The following is a 23067-nucleotide window of genomic DNA, read 5'->3' on the forward strand; positions in this document are numbered from 1 at the left end:
TTTATCGCAATTTCCGATCATAATTCACACCGTCGTTTCATCAGCAGCTTCACATCAGCAGAGCCGACCAAAAGCTCAAACCGTTCCAAAACACGCTTGCTTTGATTCATATTCATTCGCACCATACGCGCGCAGCAGCATAAGCATACCTGGGGAGGGGGAGTAAGAAAAACCCCAACAATAGTGACCACCCCGGACCCGTTGATCCACCCATTCCCCCCTTTCCACCCTTACGTAAGGGCACGCGTGTGTGTATGCGCATTTTGATAGTGTGGTAAGTGAGACGATCAGCTAGATTTTATGCTTCGGTTAGTAAGATCCCCCCGACCGTGAAATAGTGGTAGGTAGTAGTAGGTGCCACCCAACAACCACCCAAGCGCCATTTGGCTGGCGACGACAAACTAATCGGGTTGTGTTCCCGTCTTGTGTTTAACTGTATATTTTATGGCGTTTTGTCTCCAAACCACCCCCCGCTCTGAACACCCGCAAAGCTAGCGGGATTTAAAATGAAAACAAAGCACAGATTTCCGCCCTCGGGCGGGAAGGAACATTGGGGTGTAATGTGATGGGGGCGAAATCCCGGACACAAACACACACACACACGTGTATGGCGTTTTTATGCTAACCCGCTCCCGAGTAGCGTCCGCGCACAGTTTTATGGCCTCGCGGTTAGGTGGCGATCGACCGATGGATGACCATCCAAACCCGGTCGGGAAAAGATGTAGGAGGGTTTTGGTAGCGAAAACAGAAAGGGAATAGTAAAACAGTGCCGTGCAAAAAAAAACACCAATCACCCAATAAACCAACTGAAGTCTTTGAGAGGTGATCTTGAAATTGATGTGTAAATTAGAACACTTTGTTGCTATTTGAACGCGTAGTATTGTTGATTGCCAACATGAAGTGTCTAATCCAATTATCCATAACAGGGACATAAACTTCGGGTTAGGGTTTGTTTGCCTGAAACTGGAGGTACCTTCGGCTGCAACTCCACACAATCATCCCACCTGTATCCTTAACGGATTTCCTTTTTAAACAGTCCTTCTTCCCTCCATCGGTTCGCTTTTATTCCGTCCGCAACTGTAGCTGGAGGACGGAACAGTCAACAGCAAGAAAAGGGAAAACCGTCCCAACGCCACCAAAAAGCACCACACCACCGCAAACACCACTCCCTAGAGAAGCAACCGACACCAAATCTGTCCCATTTCGACGACCAGCTCACCGGTGATGTTTGTTCTCGCTTGCACGTGGGACACAGTCCTATACTTTTGGATTCGGAATCAGGTTCGAAAGGTTGCCTTGGCTCTCTAGTGGTGTTGTGGTGGATGGAGTGTGGCCTCAGGGTATGGCGGGTGAGACTCTAGAAGGAAAGACACAACAACAGCAACAACGGAAAGTTCAAACTAACGCGCGCGCGCGCTCGGTTCGCGAGTCTCCCCGGTCGCGTATACGCATTCTCTCGCGTGACTTCACCGACGGCGGATGCTGTTTCGGTTGTCGACGGGTTGGTGGTTTCTCGTGGCATACAAATCGCGGTTACGTTGAAGGAGAACCGATTGGTGTTAGTTGATGGTTGAAATCGATCGTTTTTCTAGTGTTAATTGGATGTGATCGTGAAGTGATCTTGTGTTACTACTTGTGGTGAAAGATAAAGCGAGTTCTGGCCAAGCTGCTGGTTGGAAGTTTGAAGAAAGTGGAACTTCTTTCGTGTAAAGAATTGACCGTCGCAACTGAAAGTATGCGTAAAGGAGTGAGCGTGATATCGGCACCAGTCGTTAATACGGTTTGAAAGTTACCTTGCGAAATACCTGTTTGGTCGGAAAGCTGGAAGGATTCGAATGTGAAAGAAAAGGCACCACAAAACCTCCGGAGGCGTATTACACTCACACACATTTCGGAGTTTTATTGCGTTCGGTAAAAATAAACAACCTTCAAGAGGACGTTGGGTAAAGGATCTTGTAAACGGTGTTTGTGTCTTTTCGCGATGCCAGTCACTGAGGGAAATTGTTGTTCAAGCATAACAGGAAACCCAAGTGAGGTGGACAAGAGTGACGATCGCTAGGATTCCGTGTCTGTGTCTCTGTGTGTGCACGTTTGTCCGGCTGGGAAAGTGAGTGAGCGATGGACCCACTATCAAACCGTAACCGAAAGAACATACTATCCCTGAGCGCACAACGAATAACGACAACGGCGACAGCAACGTCAGCAACCGGTATGGCAACGCATCTGCACAGTCACCGGCAGCACCAGCAGCAACCGTATCATCGTCACTCTACACTCCCTGGACAACAGGCCCCCGGACAGCCACTTGCGCCTGTCCTACCAACAGCGAGTTCCAGTCCGCTGGTGCACTCTACATCAGCTCCAGGTGCGCAAGATAATCGTCCGTACCTCCAGCAACAGCAGCAGCATCATCATCACAACCATCACCACCAACATCAGCAACAGCAGAATGGCGACGGATTGCCGAAAGCGTTCGTTGCCGCCATGCGCACACTGTTCGACATCATGGACGATCGGAAAACAGGTTTCGTGCGCTTGGCAGACATCGAGGAGCGCTGGCAGGACGACGGTTCCAAAGGTCTACCGCGCGGAGTCATCGACAGTCTGCGCAAGGTAACACCCCCGAATGGGCATCTCTCGTTCGAGCGCTTCTGCGGTGGTTTGAAAATTTGCCTCTTGCGCAACCAAACACCAGGACTGCTCGGTGCGTCATCGATCGCGCATGGCGTTACGTCTCATTCGACATCTTCCTCCCCGCTGGCTCGGGATGATTCCGGTCTGAAAACATCGATGGCTAAACTCTCCCTCTCCAGACCTCCGTCAGCGCCACTGCTCGATCTCGACACGGGTGTCGGGGGGAACGGTATGCTACCTTCGATGGCACCTGCCTCGACGTGGAGTACTACTACCGCTGGTCCAACGAATACGGCCACCGTGCGACCAAACAATGCAATGCCAGCGCAGAAAACGCTCAGCATGCCACAGCTACTGAACCCCGACGGTGATCTCGATCTGGAGCCACCTCCAATAATACTGCCCGGCGCGTTTGGTCCTCCGAAGCCGCCCCGCGTATCTTTAAACCTAGACCGAAATGCGCAACATCATCAGCATCATCTTTCGCAGCAGCATCATCATCACCCGGTTGGGGCAAGTTCCAGTATTGATAAGGCCGAAATACGGAACGCTCTCCAGAACTGGCAGATGTCACTGCTGATGGGTGAAGCCGCTGGAGATAAGGGTGACGCAGGCAAAGGCACTCTAAGACCGCTAGCCCGTGGATCTGCCGATGGACAGACGGATCTCTCCACATCGTCCCCTTCGCTGCAATCCATCAACCAGCTGGACGGTGCACGGCTTAGCTCCGGTGGTCTGTACCAGAAAAAATCCCCTGGCGCAGCTGGACGACGCCGCGAGCCCAGACGGCACACACTCCAAAATGGTGTCGACTATAACATGCTGAAGCGGCTGAAACAGATCGAACAGGAAAAGGACATCCTGCTGCAGGGATTGACGGCGGTCGAGAAGGCACGCGAATGGTACCACAAACAGCTGGCCACGGTGCAGGAAAAGATGCGATACCTTGGCCGTCCCGGATCACACATGGTGAGTGAGCGTGGAACACATCCTGCGGATGCACGTAAATCGATCTGCGTGTGACGTTCGCCCCCGGGAGCTTTCGCCTATGCAAACACCGTCACCACTTTCCAAGGGTGTTGTTGCTCGTAATGGAAATCGGTCCAGTTTTTTCGTTTGTTTGTTTGCACCCAGATCTTAATTGATTTTGTCTTTACCACTCGAGAGGAAAGTTAATAACGCGGCGCGACTATTTACCGTAACTGCTCTAAAGAGCTACTACTCTAAATATGGCAATTGTGTGTTTAGAGCGGAACGTAATAATAGATGCCTTCCGGTGGTTTGTTAATTTTCTCACTGCGTTGCTAAAGATACTAATCCGTTACGAACTCCTCACGTGCATGGCGTTTGGGTGGCGCCATGTCGCTGACTCTTTTTTCGCTGTACAACATGCCAAAATTAATTGTTTTTCTTCTTTCGCAGGAAACGTGGACCGAAACGCAGCAGGAACGGTTAGATCTGCAGCGGGCTCGTGTCCTCGAGGTGAATCGCCATCTTATGATGCTGGCCGAAAGCTGGGAACGAGGTGGTTTCCCCATGCACATGAACCTCGCCTTACGTCCCCTTCCCGGTACCATGCTAGGAGTGGGACCGTCCCACTATCAGCAGCGTGCCCTTCACCAACAACGTCCATCTCAGTCACAACCGCCTACCGCAGCTATTCCACCAGCTGTTCCTCCGCCACCGACAGCTTCTTCAGCTGGCAGTTACCCGTCAGTACCTTCGCAACCACATCATCTACAGCAGCAGCAACAGTCGCCGGAAATGGTTAACCATCTGAAGCAACAGAACCATCAGCTTTGCGAGGAGATAACTCAAAAGAACGAGAAGCTGTCACTGCTCGAGCGGGAGAAGGCGGCACTGATACGGGAACTGTTGCAGCTCCAGCGAACGAACCGTGCCAGCAGTATGATATCGAACACGGAAGAGTTGGTGTTCTGATGAACGGATGCTCCCCGTTGGTGCCATTTCGAGTGGAACGAAACATTTTGCAAGATTTCCTTTTACCAAACGCTAGTCAGACGAAGCTGTAGTAGAGACATAGTGGCCCTCTAGCGGATTCGCAGAACCCGTGAAGGTTGTTGGGGAAGATATTAGGCAAAAGTTGCAGGACGCTTCTTTCATTAGCACTTCACAAAAAAAACCACCTCTCGTGTGGAGTTGTTTTTATATAAAATAAAGAAACTATTATTTTAGTGAAACAGTTCACTTAAGTTCTACATAAAATGGCCGCATACGATTTGTCGCTGTCGGTGCTTTGGTATTGCACAACAATACTTCCATTCACTTACTTTTGATCGTTTGCTTTTGGAGCGCCTCCCAGTTAATTCCGTTGTGTGGCAGCTCACTCTTCACGAATGGCGATAGCCACGCAATGTACCACCGGTTTCCAAGCACCATTCGTACGTTCTCCGCCCGACCCATATCGTACTCGGGTGCCTTTCGCTCGTGCACAACCGCACCGCCGAGAATAAGTCTTCCGTGGTAGATTAGCAGCACGCCGGTAAACATTACACCCACCATATTTATGAGATATATCACCAGATAGTACTGTTTTGTGGATGTGTCGATCAGCAGCATGGCGAGCGGGAACACGATCTTTACAAACGATGTCCAGTTACGGAACTCTTCACCCCGTATAAACCATATGAAGTAGTTGTTCAGCACACTCGCGTACAGCGTAGATACGAACAGGTACGCCACGAACAGTATGAAGTATCGGTGATTTTTGTGCCCTATGCAACATCCGGTAAAGACGCAGTGATGGTCGCGCTTCAGAATACACGTCCGACAGCTGGCACAATGCCAGGAACGGGGTGGTGCGATAAATTCACACGTTGCACAAAGATGCCACGATTTCGAACCCAAACCAGACGTTGCGGTGTTGGATACGTTCGCTGGTAGTTGGATTAGCTCCGTGGAGCAACTGGTGTCACACAGCACGGTTGCTAGCATGTGTGCCGTCACGTTGAACAGTAAGAGCACGGCCGGTACGAAATGGACCCAATTGTACACCGAATCCGTGCCGTGAATGCCCGGTATAACTACGTAAACCTCGAACCAGAATGTTATCGGTATGATACCGGCCATGAAGGTGGTCGCTACGGCATCCTGTAGCGTGCGGGGTAAGAAGTGTTTCCGTATTTTCATAATGGCTGAAGGTGTGGAGAATGAGTTTAAGTGGTTTACGAGTGAGATATCTGTACAAATTTTACACAAATCTAGGTACGTTACCGGAGCAATCGAAACAATTCACTGCATTCAGATGATTCACATGTAAACAGAAAGCTGTGAAATGTTTGTTATGCTGTCAGTTGACTCACCGTCGTTTTCAACGGTTTTATACGACAGAGTTCAATACTAGAGTTTTCCGAAGTTGACCGAACATTTGTTGACAGATTTATAAATGCATCTCGCTCTCTCTGATGCTCTGACTCGTTCTACTGGTTTTCAGTGCGTGTGAATATCCGTGAAGCGTACGACTTGCACTTTTAGGTAAGAATTCACTTGTTAATTCACTTAATTATTGTTATTTGATAGTATCAAACGAAAGATTAGTGACGGAAGTACGCTTTTCAAGTGTTATTTGGTGGTTCGCGATCGGTGTTGTGCTTCTAAAATAGATGCAATTACCACCTGATCAGGAAATCGATTCATCAGGCGTTTCAAAATGGCGGAAACTCAAGCTACAGCCGGTATTTGCGGCAATTTACTGGTTCCCCCTTTTTTTCTTTCATTAACAAATTGTGGCATATTTTTGTAATACGCGCTTTAAGTTCGATGGCAACTACCTAGTATAATGTGAAACGTAACCGGCACTCACAGCCTCTTTTCGATTTTCGACAATTTTGCGCAGATTCCCTTCGAACATCCGCAGTTGTTTCGGAACGATGGCCGATAATGAGGATCTTTTAGATTACGAGGAGGAGGATCAGACCGAGCAAGTAGTGGCCGAGGCCACCGAGCAGCCAAAAAAGGATGTGAAAGGTACCTATGTATCGATTCACAGTTCTGGATTTCGCGACTTTCTGCTAAAGCCTGAAATTTTACGTGCTATTGTCGACTGTGGTTTTGAGCATCCTTCTGAAGGTGAGTTTCTTTGCTTAACGGAATGAATGGACGGCTTACGCCTTTGGTGTTCATAGTAACGCAAAGCATGTTAACGATTTCTGTTTTATTTTTCCAGTACAACACGAATGTATTCCCCAAGCTGTGCTCGGTATGGACATTTTGTGTCAGGCCAAATCGGGTATGGGAAAGACGGCTGTGTTTGTGCTCGCCACACTGCAGCAGTTGGAACCGACGGAAAGCGTTCCGTACGTGTTGGTTATGTGCCACACACGCGAACTCGCCTTCCAAATCAGTAAAGAGTACGAACGATTTTGCAAGTACATGCCCACCATCAAGGTGGCCGTGTTTTTCGGCGGGCTGCCAATCCAGAAGGATGAGGAAGTGTTAAAAACTACTACACCCCACATCATCGTCGGTACACCGGGCCGAGTGTTGGCGTTGATCCGCAACAAGAAGCTGAACCTGAAAAATCTCAAGCACTTCATACTCGACGAATGTGACAAAATGCTCGAACAGCTAGGTAAGTCTCAATGCCATTATAGTGATAACTTGAACTCCAACAACCGGAGACGGATCAAACGAATTTTAATATTTTCTTTGGTGTTCCCTACTTGGTTGCAGATATGCGCCGCGATGTTCAGGAAATATTTCGCAACACGCCCCATGGAAAGCAAGTGATGATGTTTTCCGCTACTCTGAGCAAAGAAATTCGTCCCGTGTGCAAAAAGTTCATGCAAGATGTAAATATTTCGATTACTACCACACCTATCATTGCTATTACTATTACTACTGCTACTGTTGCTGATGCTGCTAACGCTAATTTCGCAGAAGTAACCAAGCAAGAACTGGCAGCGCTTGTTGTGCTAAAACAACACTATACTCTATTTCCCAATAATAGATTCATTCCCAAAATCATATCCACTATCTACGAAAAAGGCGCTGGCCTAGGCTTCTAGATTTGTTTTGTGCCTGGGCACAAAAGTCTTTCCAAGCGGGATTAGCAGTAGTTTTGTTCGGCAACCTGTATTAACCTTCTTTAGATAACAGCAATTGTTTCATGAAATGTATGCATATTTTCCTCGTTTCTTCATTCAATCTATTATGTGATGTGATGGTGAATCAATCCTCTACAGCCCATGGAAGTGTACGTCGATGATGAAACGAAACTTACCCTGCACGGTCTGCAGCAACATTACGTGAAATTGAAGGAAACGGAAAAGAACAAAAAATTGTTCGAATTACTCGACGTGCTGGAGTTTAACCAGGTATGGCCGTATCTTCGTCATTCGCGAAACACGTGGGACACGTATTTATCTTATTTATCCCGCTAGGTGGTAATATTCGTGAAATCCGTCCAGCGTTGTATGGCTTTGGCACAGTTGCTGACCGAGCAAAACTTCCCGGCCATTGGGATTCATCGCGGAATGGTGCAGGAAGAACGTTTGTCACGGTATCAACAGTTCAAGGATTTCCAGAAGCGAATCCTTGTCGCAACGAATCTCTTTGGCCGAGGGATGGATATCGAACGTGTGAACATCGTTTTTAACTACGATATGCCGGAAGATTCGGATACCTATCTTCATCGAGTGGCTCGGGCCGGTCGTTTCGGTACCAAGGGTTTGGCTATTACGTTCATCTCGGACGAGGCGGATGCTAAGATTTTGAACGATGTTCAGGATCGGTTTGATGTGAACATCAACGAGCTGCCGGACGAAATTGATCTCTCCTCATACAGTAAGTTACGATATGGCCATAAAACATCACCGATGGCTAGAAAAAATATTGATCAATTTATTTTTCCATGTTTTCTCCTCCAGTCGAAGGACGATAAAAGGGAATGGCATGTATTCTGGGCTTGGTCGCGTTATCACTACTAACAAAAGTGCAACGTAATCCTGGGAGATTGCACAAGATTTTGATATTTAACTTGAGTATTTTATATATTTTACTTGAGTCAGGACATTTTAAACGAGAACACGATTTAAAAACTAAAACAGTGTTAAACAACTACAAACTGACACATTTTACTCTAACGATTAACCGTAATTGATTTTGTATTCCCTTTCATAATTCGTTATTCTGCTGATATTTTAATTATAAGTCTATTATTTCAATAGCCTAAAGCAGATATGACCAGTTTGTCATTAGTTCAAATAGACGAGATGAAGAATAAATAAAGTTCGGTAAGTGAATATAATTTCAATTTCAATTCAATTTCAGAAATTCAATAACACAAATCCATTTTCTATTGGTAAAACGTTTATTCCATCTTTCATTATCGTTTCTGTTATGTTACATTAATTGCGCGATTAAAATTAAAACAAAAACTAATCGAACGGTAGGAGGAGAGTTCAGTTTGCGATCCTTCTGCAAGCTCAGAAAGCTCGGTTGCGTTGAATTGGGATTTGACATCGTTTGTTTGTCTCTTCATTTGTGCATCGTTACAATGAGTTGTAAGGACACAAACACCCTCTAAGTCATGGAGAATTTCGGTTAGTACGTGTAGTAAACTATTACAATTACCTGCCGGATGCTTCAATGGTAAGCGGTTTTCTAATTACATGGCACTATAGAACTTATTTATTTGAACGCACCCTCACTCACTCTACCCTCGGCTTAGGGGAGGAAAAGTTGCTTCCGAAAAATCCTTTAACCACAGAAGGTTTGGCAGTTTTGGTGTTATTTTCTTTATCGCACGCTTTTATCGCTTCGGCATATCAGCTATCCTCTACTGAATCACATGATTGGAACATTGAAATGGTTTAATTTTGTTTAACTACAAGAACACATTTAAAGGAAGTATTGGAAAGATTATAGAAGAAAAAAAAACAAATTATTTACCATAAACGTATGGACACGTAGGCCATTTTCCAACAGCTGCGATTGAACACGTTTAGAAAAATGATGCCGTTTAAATTGACTGAAACAAGAAGGCACGAAGAGTTGGTGTATGCCGAGCAGTTAATTTTCTATCGCTTCGCAATGGTATGACGGTTTTTCTTTGTTTGGAAATCATTTGCCTGCATCTTTGCTGTAATGATCCAACTTGATTGCTTAAATATTTGGTGTCACGTCAAAGTGGTCTACTAAATGCACAACTGATAGTTGAACTGTGTTTTTGGTAGTAATTGAACGCGCTCGTCCGACATTATTGTTTCGGTTCTTTCTCCCCCGTTGTAAATAATTTATAAGCTAGTGTGTCTGACTGTTACACATGTCCGGTCTGGGCGAAGCACTGGATGATGGCGGTCTGTGGTAGTAGTACTTGTGTAGTGCGTCTGGCGGACCCCAGCCAGTCAAAAGTATGTAAATTAGGTGAAGTTTTCGAGAGCGTCAAAGGGAACTAATATGCGGTAAAGAAATAATAGGCACTGAACCCCCCATGTTTATGGAACATCCGGATCGCATGTGGTGTCCAGATCCAGAAAAAAAAAATAAACAAGGAAATTTGGAAAGAGAGAGAGAGAGGGAGACACAGAGTGGAGGTAAAAAAAGGCGACCCAATAAAAGCTAAGGTGATGCTCAATGGCGGATGCACACTTGGCACCGAGATACTCGGCTGAGCAGGTTGCCAGCCTTGAGCGTTTGCTGCTCCGGTCGCTGGAACTGCTGGTGGTCCTCGAGCGACACCAGCCAGAAGGAGGTTTGGGTTTCGTAATAATGGCAGTGACCCTTGCCTCCGTTACACTCAATGAAGGGCGTGGCACGGAAGTCCTCCAGGCACGATCCCGGACCGGACAGTGACTGACCTCCACCGCCATGTCCGACGGCAGTGTGCTGCGGAAGAGAACGAGCAAATAGGTAAAAAAACGAGTTAGAACATTCAAGGAGGTTTAGATCGGGATCTTTTGCTTGCAGCGAGCGTACTTACCATAAGGAAACTGTAACCGATCCACAGACCATCCCATCCATTCGGACATTCGGGAATATGAAGCGTCTGGCTGTGCACGGCTATAACGTTGGTGGGCGCTTCGCATACCGTGCAGCGCGAGATGTACGGCCGCATTTCGTTCTCCGTGACCGGCATCATCGGAATCGGTGCCGACGTCGACAGCCAGAACGTTCGATCGTTGCGCGAGGCATAGTTGCAGACGTTGTTCTGTCCGCAGGCCAGTATGGGGAGTGTGGAGAACTTGCGCACGCAGGAACCGGCCGATCCGAGGTCCTGGTTGTGCGGGTAGTCGTTACCATCGACGTACAGTAGCGAGTAGCCGTCCCATAGTTTCAAATGACCCGGTTCGCACACGGGCACCTCATCCGATTGGCTGTGCCGTACCAGCAGAATGCCGGTGTAATACGGTGCCGATTCACAGTCTCGACCCGGCTCACCCTTCGGACCGGGTAGACCCGGCGAACCATCGCGTCCGACCCGTCCTTCCGGACCGACGTCACCCCGGAGACCCTGCAAACCGCGTGCACCTTCGAACCCACGAAGTCCCATCTCGCCAGGCGCACCGGGAGCCCCGGGAATGCCGGACGGTCCCGCCAACCCTGGCAAACCCTTGTCACCCTTCGGCCCATTAAAACCAGGTGGTCCGGGTGGTCCCTTGCGTTGGGGTGGTAGCTGAGGCGTTTCACCCTTCTGGCCCTTCTCACCCGGTGCACCGTTCAGACCGGCCATACCAGGTAGGCCACGGTCACCTTTCTCGCCCACCATTCCGGGCAGACCGGCGACACCTTCCAATCCGGGCATGCCGCGGTCACCCTTCAAACCCTGTGGCCCATTCATACCGTTCAATCCGTCGCGTCCTCGCTCACCCTTGTCACCCTTTGGTCCGAGGAAACCAGGAGGTCCATGGTCACCCTTTTCGCCCTGAGGTCCTGGTAAACCGCGCTGTCCTTGCGGTCCCGGCAGTCCGTCCTGACCAGGGCGTCCCATCAAACCGGAATCACCTCGGTCACCTTTCTCGCCCTGTCGGCCAAGCGGCCCTGCGGGTCCGGGAGGACCCATCGGTCCAGGCAGACCCGCTAACCCCTTATCACCCTTTTCGCCCGTCAGTCCCGGCGGTCCATCGCGACCCATCTTGCCCGGGCGACCTGGTAGACCCTTTTCGCCCTTCACAACCGGACAGGTATCACCTTTCTCGCCCATCGGTCCAATATCGCCCTTCATGCCCTGCAATCCATTCAATCCAGCCGGACCCGGCAATCCAGGCAGTCCCTGATTGCCTATCTCTCCTTTAGGTCCCATCTCACCCGGTAGTCCCGGTGCTCCCGCCATACCAGGGCGACCAATAGCGCCCGGGAAGCCAGGCTCACCCTTGTCACCCTTAATAGCAGCGACAGTAGCGGGAAGACCCGGCGAACCAGGTATACCACGATCACCCTTCCGACCCATGAGACCTACCGGTCCGGTCAGTCCCAGATCACCCTTCTCTCCCTGCTCACCCCGTTCACCGATACGGCCTGGTTCACCCTTGAAGCCCTTCTCACCGTCGTAACCGCGCGGTCCAACGGGGCCCTCAGCGCCCGGCAGTCCGTCCATGCATGGTGCTCCGGGAACACCGGGCAGTCCGGTGGTACCCTTGTCTCCCTTCACACCCGGGAATCCTGGCACTCCCATATCACCTTTCACACCGTTCAAACCCGGCAGTCCGTTTATGCCCGTCAGGCCGACATCACCCTTCTCACCCTGCGGTCCTGGCCGCCCATAGCCGGGTACACCGGCATCTCCCTTGAGTCCGGCTGGACCTTCCAATCCAGGTAGTCCGTCGTTACCGCGAAGTCCCGGTACACCTGGTTCTCCCTTCTGGCCCTTCTCCGATGCTGCTCCCGCTTCACCCGGGGGTCCTTCCGGTCCGGTATATCCTTTATCACCCTTCTCGCCGGAAATACCGGGTAAGCAGGCCGGTCCCGGCAATCCAGACAGACCCTTATCTCCCTTCGGTCCCACCATACCGGGCGGTCCCGTTTGTCCCGACAAACCCTTCATACCGATCTCACCTCTGTCGCCCTTCTCGCCCTGTTCGCCCTTCGTTCCTTGCGGTCCACGAACACCTTGAATGCCCGGGGCACCCATCATGCCTTTGCGACCTTGGAATCCCTTCAGACCGTCGTTGCCTGCCTGTCCCATATCGCCCTTCTGTCCCGGCAGTCCAATCACACCCGGTGCGCCAATGTCACCCTTCAAACCTGGCAAACCCTTCACTCCGTCCACACCGGGACGTCCGGGTGCTCCGGGATGTCCGGCCGGTCCTACCGGACCTGGTTCACCCTTCGGTCCGACCTCACCCGGATAGCCGGGAGGACCAGGTGTACCCAAGTCTCCCTTGTCGCCTGGAAAACCAACCGAACCGGGCAATCCTGCATCGCCACGATCACCCATACCTCCCCGATCTCCCTTCGGACCTCGCAATCCTGGGTTACCTTTCGGGCCGGGTGGACCCACCATCGATAGACCCGGATCACCCTTGCCACCCTTCGAACCTGGAAGTCCCGGTGCACCGGGCATTCCGTCCCGTCCTGGGGCTCCTGGTGGTCCAAGCGGTCCCGAATTTCCCTTCTCGCCCCGGTGTCCCGTCAAACCGCGCGGTCCTACCGGTCCTGGTGCGCCCGGTGGTCCAGCCATACCTTGCGCTCCCGATCGTCCCTGCTCACCCATATCACCCTTATCGCCCCGCATGCCCTGGATACCGGGGGCACCTTTCTCACCCTGCGACCCTGGCGGACCACGAATCGCTTCCATTATGTTCGGTGGTACGTTAGCACATTTGCCCGGTTCGCCCTTCAGTCCGCCGTAACCTTTGTCACCCTTGTCGCCCGAGTAGCCAACATTACCCTTCAGGCCCGGTTCACCCTTGATCGTCTGTCCGTGTCGGCCTGGTAGCCCGTCCTTGCCGGGTGCGCCCGGTGCTCCATCGATGCCCGCCTCTCCCGTTCGTCCCTTGTCTCCCTTCATGCCGCGTAGACCCATACTTCCTTCCGGTCCGACCAGTCCCGGGAAACCTTTCTCACCCTTGATGCCCATCAGACCCTTCTCGCCTAGTTCGCCCTTGTCGCCCTTGATGGGTTTAAGCTGATCCATGGGAATTTCCGCATCGCGTCCTGGCTCTCCGGATGGGCCCGGCGGTCCCAGCAGTCCCGGGTCACCCTTGGGTCCGGGTTCACCGCGAAGTCCCGGTGTTCCATCTTCACCTGGCGTGCCCGGATAGCCTCGTTCGCCTGGCACTCCGCTCGCTCCTGGTCGTCCCGGCTCACCGGCGTAACCGCGTTCGCCTTTGTCGCCCTTCAGTCCCGGTCGGCAATCCGTACAGCGGCCACCAATTTCACCCTTGATTCCCCGCTCACCCTTCATGCCACTGAGACCCGGACGACCCGGTTCACCCTTTTCTCCATCACGTCCCGGCATTCCTGGTGCTCCCGGCCGTCCTTCCTTTGCGTCACCGGGCGTACCCATCACACCCTTGAAGCCACGCTCTCCTTTTTGTCCCTTCAAGCCAGGGAAGCTGCGTAGGAGGAGAAACATTGTTAAAGATTCCGAAGGCAAGCCGTTGGACATTCCACTTACCCAGCCATACCGGCATTACCCTTTTGTCCGGGCATACCATAACCCGGCTGACCCGATTCACCACGCAGACCCTCAGGTCCGGGCTGTCCTGGGTAGCCGCGGGGTCCCTGCGGACCTGGCATACCGACCGAACCGGATTCTCCCTTGTCACCTTTGTCTCCGGGCATTCCTTCCGGGCCCGGTCGACCAGGTACACCCTGACCGCCCTTCGGTCCCATCTGGCCACGCTCGCCCTTTTCGCCATCGAAGCCATCCATTCCTTTCGGTCCCTGCGGTCCTTCGTAGCCTCGCGGTCCTTTCGGACCCGGTGCTCCCGGGCGTCCTTCGCCACCACCGGGAGCACCCGGCGGACCGGAGATACCAGGCTGTCCAGGGATCCCGTCTCGTCCAGAATCACCCTTCGGTCCGCTTTGGCCCTTCAGTCCGTGCAACCCCTCCGATCCACGATCACCTTTCTGTCCGGGCAGACCGACCGGTCCAAAATTACCGTCACGCCCCTAGATTTATGCAATGCAACGACAAAAAAGCACATGGATAAATATCTTTAGCTTCCAAATGCGCGACCACCAGATGGCGCTGATCGCCTCTCGGTGCGTTACTTACTCTCGGGCCCGGTTGTCCAGGCAAACCTTTCTCGCCCTTGTGTCCACGTTCGCCCAACTGTCCCCGGTCGCCAGCTTGTCCCTTTTCGCCCGGCCGTCCCGGTTCTCCCGAATCGCCTCGATCACCTTTCTCGCCCTTTGGTCCCGTCGTCGTCGTCGTACCGGTTGCACCGTACACTTCCTCACCCTTCGCACCTTTCTGGCCCTTCTCGCCCTTAATGCACACGCCCTTGTCACCTCGTTCGCCTCTCACGCCGGGTATGCCGGGTACACCCTTTTCACCGGGCCTTCCGGGGTGTCCTTTCGGTCCGTCAATACCGGATTGTCCGCGCTGTCCCTCCTGTCCGTCGTTACCAGGCTCACCCTTCTGGCCCTTGTTGTAGTTTTCCGGATGCCGTGCGGGTTCTCCCTTTTCACCCTTCGTGCCGGGGGCACCGGGGAAACCGCGCGGTCCCGGATTTCCCGGCAGACCTTCGAAGCCCGGCAAACCGTCCGTTCCGTTGCAGCCATCCCGACCGGGTATGCCGGGAGCGCCCGACAATCCGGGAACGCCGTTCGTGCCGGGAATGCCAGGATAGCCGGGCAAGCCATCGCGACCCCGATCGCCTTTTGGTCCCTGCAGACCAAACGGACCCGGCTCACCCTTGGTACCCTTGTCGCCAGGTAAGCCTTCCGAGCCGGGGAACCCACGGACACCCTTGACGCCTTTCAGCCCCATCGGACCGGGCAGGCCGCGGTTACCCTTCTCAGCTAAACATTTCGGTAAACAGCAACCGCTCGCTGTGCAGTTCTTGGACGGTGGTCCTTGCGGGCCGCTGGCAGTGTCGATGATGCTGTAACTCGGATCGATCTGTGGTTGTATCTGTCGTGGATGTTCCTGTCGCTTATGTACTGGAAAATCGTCGAGTTTGCCCGCCCACATTTGCTGCGGAGTTCGGGATGAAAAAGGATGTATTCCACGCATAAGTCAAATGGCAAACGCATCCCAGCTGTGTCGTACTTACCGCATTCACTTGTTGTCCATACCAGACTAGCAACGAGGTAGTGATTAACCTGTAACGCAGAGTCGAGAAGAAGAAAAAACAATCTCTGTAGTACTGTAGTACTAAGCCCATTAAAATGCCCTCCACAACCCGCTTCCAGTCCACCCGAGCCAACCAATGCCCATTCATAACCATGGCCGGCATGTGCGCCATTATCAGGGTCTCAGCGAACGGACCTAAGCCGCGACACACGCAACATGTTCGCTCGGTTTTTGTGCTGCTGAACCACAGCGAAACGCGTTCGGCTTATCGGTTCGCCAGGGCCCTTTCCTGATAGCCTTTCGTGGCGTGCTCCATCCACTTCGCCTTCCACATCGTCCGACGATGCGAAGTGACGCAACGCACGGGATGATGTGACGGAAGCGTGCGGGACTCTCTACTGTTTTCTGGGTCGTAAAGTGTTTTGCTACGCGATCGTCAGGAAGTGGATTCTAGATATGCTGCTGTTATTCCGGACCGTGCTGCTAGCGCTTGAATCGGATGTCCGATCGTGTGTGCAGAATTAGATAAAAGCGATCAAAGGTTCAATGGCCTTCGGGTGTGGGAAATGCCAGGGCGGGAAAAATTTTGGAACATTAGTGCAAAATACGAAAAAAAGTACCCGATAGCAGGTGACAATCAAAACTTGTTGCCTTATATCTCTTAGTACTTAGTTGTTGAAATGTGGCCGAAATTATGCCACGAATATATATTAATGGGGTTTTAAAAGATTAATAATGTTGATGAGTCCTACCTCTCATCCCAATAATCGAGAAGATCCTTAGTATTTTTGTTAAACACTAAAAAGTTGCTAGTTAACTGTGTTATTAGATCATTGAGGTATATTTGGTCTAAACACGTGCCCAGTAAGATTGTTTAATGCAAGTGTTTGACTCAATCAAGGAAAGGCTAAAAGCAGTCTGACCCTAAACTGCTAAAATGTGATTTTGATAAATAACCGCCTTTTTTATGTTTTTGAATCCAAATTTTAATTGGACCTATGATCATTCTTCAATAGTTTAATTATTATTTGTTATTTAAACTCTTTGTTTATCTTTCTTTTATTGTAAGTATTGTCAAGCTTTACTTCTTTAACCAAATTTGAGAAGTGCGTTTTTTACATAACTTTTGGGCTATTTTCTTTTCAGAGAGGCCTTCCGAACATGCCTCTCTCTTCTTGGCGAAACGACCTACTAGGTCATGCCTGCCATTTCAGGCTTACTAGACTTAATTTTACTAAGTCCTTGCTACGGGGTATGGATAGGATTTTGGACCGGCGTTTCGTTTGAAGATCGGCGCCACCACCAACACTCCACCGGCCGCACCAACACACACGTATTTGGAAAAAAATTAGTAAAAATTAATTACAGTCTTAGAATAATTTGGCATCTGAATTTGTGTTAGCTAAAACTGAAATCTGTTATCTGAAAAGCAATGTAATAATTTCCCTATATTGGAATTAGTCAGGAGCAGGCTGCTCTTATATATATATATTACACTTCTTTTCAACATAACTTATTGGCCCTCTTCCTCGTAATTCGTTTTGGGCATGGCTTCTTACTGAATTTATTTTCAAATTAGACAATATGTTCAAACGCCTTTGGGCAAAACAATTTTTAACAAATTATTATGTTAACAAATTATTATTATTAAAAATATTTAAACAAACCATTCGGTTGACCAATAACTTGAGGTCAAAACCATGTTAAGCGAGTATTTTGCCACAACAAGCAGATTAATAATGATATCTTTCTGCACACAGCATGCTTCATCCTTCCCCCCTCATCATCACATGTGTGCCCCATTGCAGTTCCATCATCAGCATTTGACTAGGCTTTATAGCGATGTGTTCGCACAAATGGAATACTAGCACGGTCCCCAGCATTTGACCCACTCAGCGTAATCCGACCGGGCGTCGGGTTGGGGAAAACAATGACACCCAACGGAACCTACGGGATCTTGGTTGCAGCGTGGTAACACCCAGCGAACCGCGTCTGTTACCGTCCTGACCGTAGTGCGGTGTTGTACCCCATTGGCTTACCATTTTATTCGGGTCCCCATTGTGATGGTGGCCCTGACCGCACAGCCCCACGAACAGGGCCGATGTCGAACGATTCGACTAGCAGCGAGTATTAGCCAGCTTGGCTGTAGATGGCACGCCGGATCGACCGATCAGCTCCGGCGTATGATCCACGGGTACTCGCGCGATTCACTCCGCAACGACACCACTGGCACAGCTGAACACAATTTCCACCAGCTCACTTGCAGTGTGTTAAGCCTAAACCTTACTTTACTGCGTTTAGCACTTTCGATCGCGCTGCAAAAATTACACCTTTTTGTTTTTCCGCTTCCTTGCCACTCGACACTTCACTCTCACTGGATGTGCACAGCGAACACGACGACTGGTCGATATCACAAAATCTCGTATTTGGCACCAAAGTCAGATTTTTCCGCTAATCTCTACCGTATTTTCCTGGTGGGAAAATTCATGTGAAATTGGCACTGGAATCCTTCACTGGGGGGGTAGAAACAATCTAGACAATAAAATAAGTGAGGAATTGTCAGGGGTTCTTTTGAAAAAAAAAAAATTGAAGATCATCACCCAACATAAGGGAGTTTAATTAAAATCCTAAAAGTCATATAACCACTGGAGCTGTTTTCTAATATCAATGACAGAAAATTGTATTACTAAAATTTGTGTGAAGATCTTATTAGATGTACTATTCTTGGACCTGGAGTGTCTATCAATTCTGGACTTATATCTTCACTACGTTCACATACATCACGTCACTTCACAGAATGTCGTTAGAATGACTCAAATTAAACGTTTCGAACACATCACCAGAACACTACGGTGAATTCACCCCGAGAAAACATCCACCCAGCCCAGTGGCACATCGTATTCTTCAAGCCGACGATCACTCCTGGTTTCTGTGGTGCGCTCTGCATCAGCGACGGTAAACGGAAAAACTGGACCCGAGCTTCGTTCGACCAACCCAACCTTTCACCGTGCACAACTCCGAACTCGCTCGAAACCCTTAAATCCCGTCGGATCGTAGACGATGAGAAGAGGTTGGTAACACACACACACACACACACATACACTCGCACGCACACACTCGTTCAGCTACACGGCGACATATGCTAAGTTGGGGGAAAAGTGGGCAGTTGGAAAAATTGTCCAAAGTAGTGTGCCTACGGGTCGGGACCACCACCAGGGCGCAGCAGTTTGACGGGACCACAGCAACCGTTCCAGCGCGTCCGATCGTTCACAGTGTACTGACTTCAAGACGATCTTGGCGATTTTCTCGAGCTCTTGCCCACGTCCGGCGGTACGGTCGGATGCTCGTGCGGGACCAACCGGCACTCGGGCCACGCTCGGGCCGCGATCGGGTCGCGCTTGTGCGTGCGCGGCCGGCAGCGGGACGCGTGCGGCCCAGAATCCGGACGCGGTTTGACCGGCAAGATGGCAAGAAAATGTTACCGACCGGAGCGGGCCCGTTAGTAGTGATTCGAACGTTCACAATATTCGATCGGAGTGCGCGCGCGTTTGTTGCTTGCGTGTGAATCCGTCAGGCACGTCCGTGCGTGTTGTTTCCATCGTGCCGCTCTCAACGCTCTCGTGCGGGGGGAGGGTTTGGTTTTTCACTCACTGTGGGTGGGTGGTTGCATTTTCCCCGACCCCGGATAAGCCTGCGGGCTCGGAGCAGGACATTGCTCTGAGCTCACCACCCGACAGACGGTTCGTAACGGAACTCGTAACATTGTCCTCGTTTTTGTTGTCAAAAGTCGCAGTCCGACGTGTTGTTGTTGATCCTTCGTGCGCGTGTCAGAAGGATTCCGTTTTCAGCAACGTGGTCTGGGTGGACAATTCCGTTCGTGTGCATGTGCTTACCCGGAGCTGCCGGTGATAGTAGTAAGTCGAACCGAAAATCGTGATCGCGAGTGGACAGAGTGCTGTGCGGTAGCCGAAACGGAGAGCCATGTTGCGGGCCGCGGACCCCACGCTCCCGGGGGGTCTGGAAACTAAGGACACCGGTCACCGGAGGCGCCGATGTTGCGCACGCTCGGTGCCATTTTGCGTGACACTTTTACTGGCGTGTTTGCTCCAGCATGCACAACCATCAACGGCAGTGGTATGTGGGCATTTCTATTTTTCCATCAATAATAGCTATATTCTTGCCGTCGTTGCCATTTATAGAAGATGCATGGTTCTATCGAAACTGAATGACTCGAGCTTACATAATTAGCTGTGCACAGAGTAGAAACGGTAAAGAGGATGGTGCCGTTTATAAAGACTTTTAGTTTACTTGATTATCCTTTATTGTGATTCTTGTGGCCATTTTGGAAATTGATGATATTTGTGAGGAGTTGAAGAGAAATTTCATGGCTTTTACAAATAAGAATTCTGCCTATATAAATGAAACGTTGGAGATTTTGTATAACGCCGAGGCGATTACCTTTTTTATGAATTTACACATGTTGCCAACATTTGTAGTCATTCAGTCTGAAGTGTTTTCGCTGACGTAAATGTCCTAACGAACCATTTTGAGGCTTGAGGAGTTCTTAGTCCGTAGGCGCTTCGGCGAACCTATAAGTGGGTTCTCTATGAAGATTCTCTCCTCAAACAATCCATAAAAAAGTCTGAAGTATTTAAGAAATCTGCAAGATGATCAACCTATAGATAGAGATTTTAACTCAAATCCTGTGTAAACTCATGTATTACCGGATCTGCTCTCTAACGATCCAGAATTCTAGCGAGAATCCGCGAAGGACTTTGTCAGTAGACTGGATTCCCCGTTCCTGTATCATCGTTAGTAGGCAGCTCGTAGTGGGATAATGTAAGTGACGTCATGTCACACTTCGTATTACCATTATAAGTTTTGGAAGACATATACCAACATTTTTAAAACATGGATAGTAATGTCTTGAACTTTTGTTTCAATTAATATTTCTTGAAATATTGTGTCTAGAAATTATTATTACCGTGCTATAATTATATGCTACTGGTTTGTAGATAAGATAGCTTCCCACTGGCTCCCAAGTCCTAGCGTGCTATTATCCACATTTTTGCCAACAGTCAGGCACTTGTTTTTCCGCACGCCTTGCTGCCTCATCACTTCTTGCCAACGAAATCCGATCCTTCCATTAAAGTGCCGCTCCACCCTCGGCAATCCCTGTTCTCCAACCCACAACACAGATTTTTTTTTGCCATCCTCACTCTGCGACTCGTGCTCAGATGTCCGATTCAGCGCTTCGCAGCCGACCCAACTTCGCGCCTTATCAAACTGGGAAACGGTTGGCGAGAGCCGTTCGCCAATGGGTCGACTTTCCGGCTGGCCTGCGACAACGACAACGCACTTCATCGGCAACGAAAAAACACTGCCCAACAGCGCACAATTCTCGGTAATCGAGCGCGGCTCGCTCGTAATGAGGTTAAAGTTGAAGTGTTATTTTTAACGCTTTCCGTCTCGTTTGCTCCGCACGGTTCCCGGCCGGTTGGAAGCTGTGGAGCACTGTGGGGACACCGGGGCTAGACCCATGGGGGGCGCGAGGTGAAGCGAGATGCCAGGACTGAGGCTGTGATAAGAAAGCGAAGAGAAAACGCGCTTTAGCGCATAGCAGGCCCTCCAACACCCTACACCACAGCTGTGTGGTAGACTGTGCCTCAAATCTCGCGGATGTTGTCTCGCTTCCGTCCGGAAGTCGGATATGTCGAAGCTTTGTTACAATGTATGTAAAACGAGGTTGCGCAACGCGAAGGTTCCCATGCGTCCTACTGAGCTTAGCTGGCATATCAAACTTCAACTAAGGGATGAAGTAATTCTGGGTTAGCTGAAAATAGCCGGTGACATCAATTGCTCTCTTCTTTCATTTGCTAAAAGAGTGCTTTGCCTTGACCAAGGATCAAATAGTTCTGTTACCACCGTGTGTGTCGTCGCGCAAGCTGACCATGTTTGCACGAATCTGACGCCACCCGTCAGCGTCCAACTGCGCGTCGTTGCACATTTTCCCACTGCAAGGGATCGTGTATCGCCCGGTACCAGTTTTAGCCGATGGTGCAGTTTTTGTCCCGTTCTGTTTCCAGGCAGGGCGTTAACAATTTCGCTTCTTCGAAATTCTAGAATACAAACCCAGACTGCATCGCCGAGCTAATGTACAGACCGAGGAACTTCAAAGTTTCACGTCATTGCAATGATCTAAGGTGTGTGTTGTTCGGTTGTTCGTACATGGGATGGATCAGGAGCTGTACGAGCGATTTTAAAACATGGTCCAAGGAATGCGCTCACGACGTCTTGGCATCTTGGAATTTGATAAGTGGAAATTAAAGCTGGCCGAAACAGGGGTTGCTGGCTAAAATACAAAGTACGGGCAGTACTAGTATCGGGCAGCCGAGTCGTCGTGTCGGCAGGAAAGGAATGGAGTTATGTGGCGGATCCGTTTGGGTGATTTAATCGCACGTCTCACACAGACGCACTCGGTGGCGATATTGCCACGCTCGCTATCAGCTTGCCGGACGGTAATTATTTTTAATTCATTTGCTCCATGATGCTCGGGACGATGTATGTCCGAGGGTAGTGTGATTCTGCTATTTCCAGATTTTTGGCATTGAGCGGCTAAAGCTTTTTGAGGATGATTTTTTTCTGTGTGTGTCTGTGTCCGGAAACAACAGGGGGGAGGTTATCGCCGGCTTAAGCTGCGCAGAGAGTCCCGGATCATGGCTGGGATTGGTTTAATGGTGCGTAATTACCTAACCTGATAAGTGTGAGCTGTGGATGAAGCAAGCGAACAGAAAGATCCTACCACCACGGATGAAGTCATAGACATTCTGGAGTGCCCGACAACTCGTTCCAGAGATTCCTCGTTCAAAGGAAACCCACAAGTCTTCTATGGCCCAGCTTACTTCCGCATAGTTTCACACCCGGACCCCAATTGAGCCAGATTGGACACAATTGAATTGGTGGCACAACACGATAATGAAGACATTGTTTCAACTTTATCGTCTAACCCGCCTTCTAACACACAACGCGTCGGAAAAAATGTACGAACAAGTACGGCACGTGGCAGCAGTGAACCCATTTACCCAACCGCATCTAATATCACCCCGAGACAATCTGTACTACAATTTCTCGATTGCGCGTGTACTAAATTTGTGACGCCTTGTCTTGTCCTGTCAGCGTGCCATCTTGCCGTGTCCCGGTGTCTCGAGCATGAAGAGCACCAATTAATT

The 23067-nt window shown here is 50.1% G+C and overlaps 5 protein-coding genes across 5 annotated transcripts in view; 3 read left to right on the plus strand and 2 right to left on the minus strand.

Annotated features, from left to right (window-relative positions):
• Positions 1–1542: 1542 nt before the first annotated feature.
• LOC128300804 (uncharacterized) lies at positions 1543–4854 on the plus strand. Its single transcript, XM_053037001.1, has 2 exons — positions 1543–3603; positions 4057–4854. Exons 1-2 carry the CDS (start codon positions 2119–2121, stop codon positions 4573–4575), a joined length of 2004 nt encoding a protein of 667 aa, XP_052892961.1. The 5' UTR covers positions 1543–2118; the 3' UTR covers positions 4576–4854.
• LOC128300805 (probable palmitoyltransferase ZDHHC24) lies at positions 4791–5903 on the minus strand. Its single transcript, XM_053037003.1, has 2 exons — positions 5869–5903; positions 4791–5789 (listed from the first exon to the last, which is right to left on the minus strand). The coding sequence occupies exon 2, from the start codon at positions 5782–5784 to the stop codon at positions 4918–4920; it is 867 nt and encodes a 288-aa protein (XP_052892963.1). The 5' UTR covers positions 5785–5789; positions 5869–5903; the 3' UTR covers positions 4791–4917.
• Positions 5904–6077: 174 nt separating this feature from the next.
• On the plus strand, positions 6078–8889 carry LOC128305647 (ATP-dependent RNA helicase WM6-like). Its single transcript, XM_053043205.1, has 7 exons — positions 6078–6129; positions 6491–6723; positions 6821–7225; positions 7327–7445; positions 7839–7970; positions 8037–8439; positions 8523–8889. The coding sequence occupies exons 2-7, from the start codon at positions 6525–6527 to the stop codon at positions 8534–8536; spliced, it is 1272 nt and encodes a 423-aa protein (XP_052899165.1). The 5' UTR covers positions 6078–6129; positions 6491–6524; the 3' UTR covers positions 8537–8889.
• Positions 8890–8952: 63 nt separating this feature from the next.
• Positions 8953–19103, minus strand: LOC128305695 (collagen alpha-1(IV) chain). Its single transcript, XM_053043274.1, has 7 exons — positions 19036–19103; positions 17878–18351; positions 15819–15867; positions 14816–15739; positions 14213–14709; positions 10577–14150; positions 8953–10482 (listed from the first exon to the last, which is right to left on the minus strand). The coding sequence occupies exons 2-7, from the start codon at positions 17895–17897 to the stop codon at positions 10228–10230; spliced, it is 5319 nt and encodes a 1772-aa protein (XP_052899234.1). The 5' UTR covers positions 17898–18351; positions 19036–19103; the 3' UTR covers positions 8953–10227.
• Positions 19104–19359: 256 nt separating this feature from the next.
• Positions 19360–23067, plus strand: part of LOC128301085 (collagen alpha-1(III) chain) — a 28616-nt gene continuing 24908 nt past the window's right edge. The window contains exon 1 of the mRNA XM_053037403.1: positions 19360–19972. Coding sequence (XP_052893363.1) covers positions 19820–19972 — 153 coding nt within the window. The 5' untranslated portion in view covers positions 19360–19819. The remainder of the gene's footprint in view (positions 19973–23067) is intronic.

The sequence above is a fragment of the Anopheles moucheti genome, chromosome 3 (genome assembly GCF_943734755.1).
Source record: "Anopheles moucheti chromosome 3, idAnoMoucSN_F20_07, whole genome shotgun sequence".
NCBI classification, from domain to species: domain Eukaryota; kingdom Metazoa; phylum Arthropoda; class Insecta; order Diptera; family Culicidae; genus Anopheles; species Anopheles moucheti.

Excerpts from the sequence above, each read along its gene's own strand:
- LOC128300804 (XM_053037001.1), top strand. The coding sequence starts at position 2,119 with ATGGACCCACTATCAAACCGTAACCGAAAGAACATACTATCCCTGAGC. Across the intron at positions 3,604-4,056 it reads GCCGTCCCGGATCACACATG|GAAACGTGGACCGAAACGCA; the intron begins GTGAGTGAGCGT and ends CTTCTTTCGCAG.
- LOC128305647 (XM_053043205.1), top strand. The coding sequence starts at position 6,525 with ATGGCCGATAATGAGGATCTTTTAGATTACGAGGAGGAGGATCAGACC. Across the intron at positions 7,226-7,326 it reads CAAAATGCTCGAACAGCTAG|ATATGCGCCGCGATGTTCAG; the intron begins GTAAGTCTCAAT and ends ACTTGGTTGCAG. Across the intron at positions 7,971-8,036 it reads ACGTGCTGGAGTTTAACCAG|GTGGTAATATTCGTGAAATC; the intron begins GTATGGCCGTAT and ends TTATCCCGCTAG.
- LOC128305695 (XM_053043274.1), bottom strand. The coding sequence starts at position 17,897 with ATGGGGACCCGAATAAAATG. Across the intron at positions 14,710-14,815 it reads CTGGACAACCGGGCCCGAGA|GGGCGTGACGGTAATTTTGG; the intron begins GTAAGTAACGCA and ends GCATAAATCTAG. Across the intron at positions 14,151-14,212 it reads GGTAATGCCGGTATGGCTGG|CTTCCCTGGCTTGAAGGGAC; the intron begins GTAAGTGGAATG and ends CCTCCTACGCAG.
- LOC128300805 (XM_053037003.1), bottom strand. The coding sequence starts at position 5,784 with ATGAAAATACGGAAACACTTCTTACCCCGCACGCTACAGGATGCCGTA.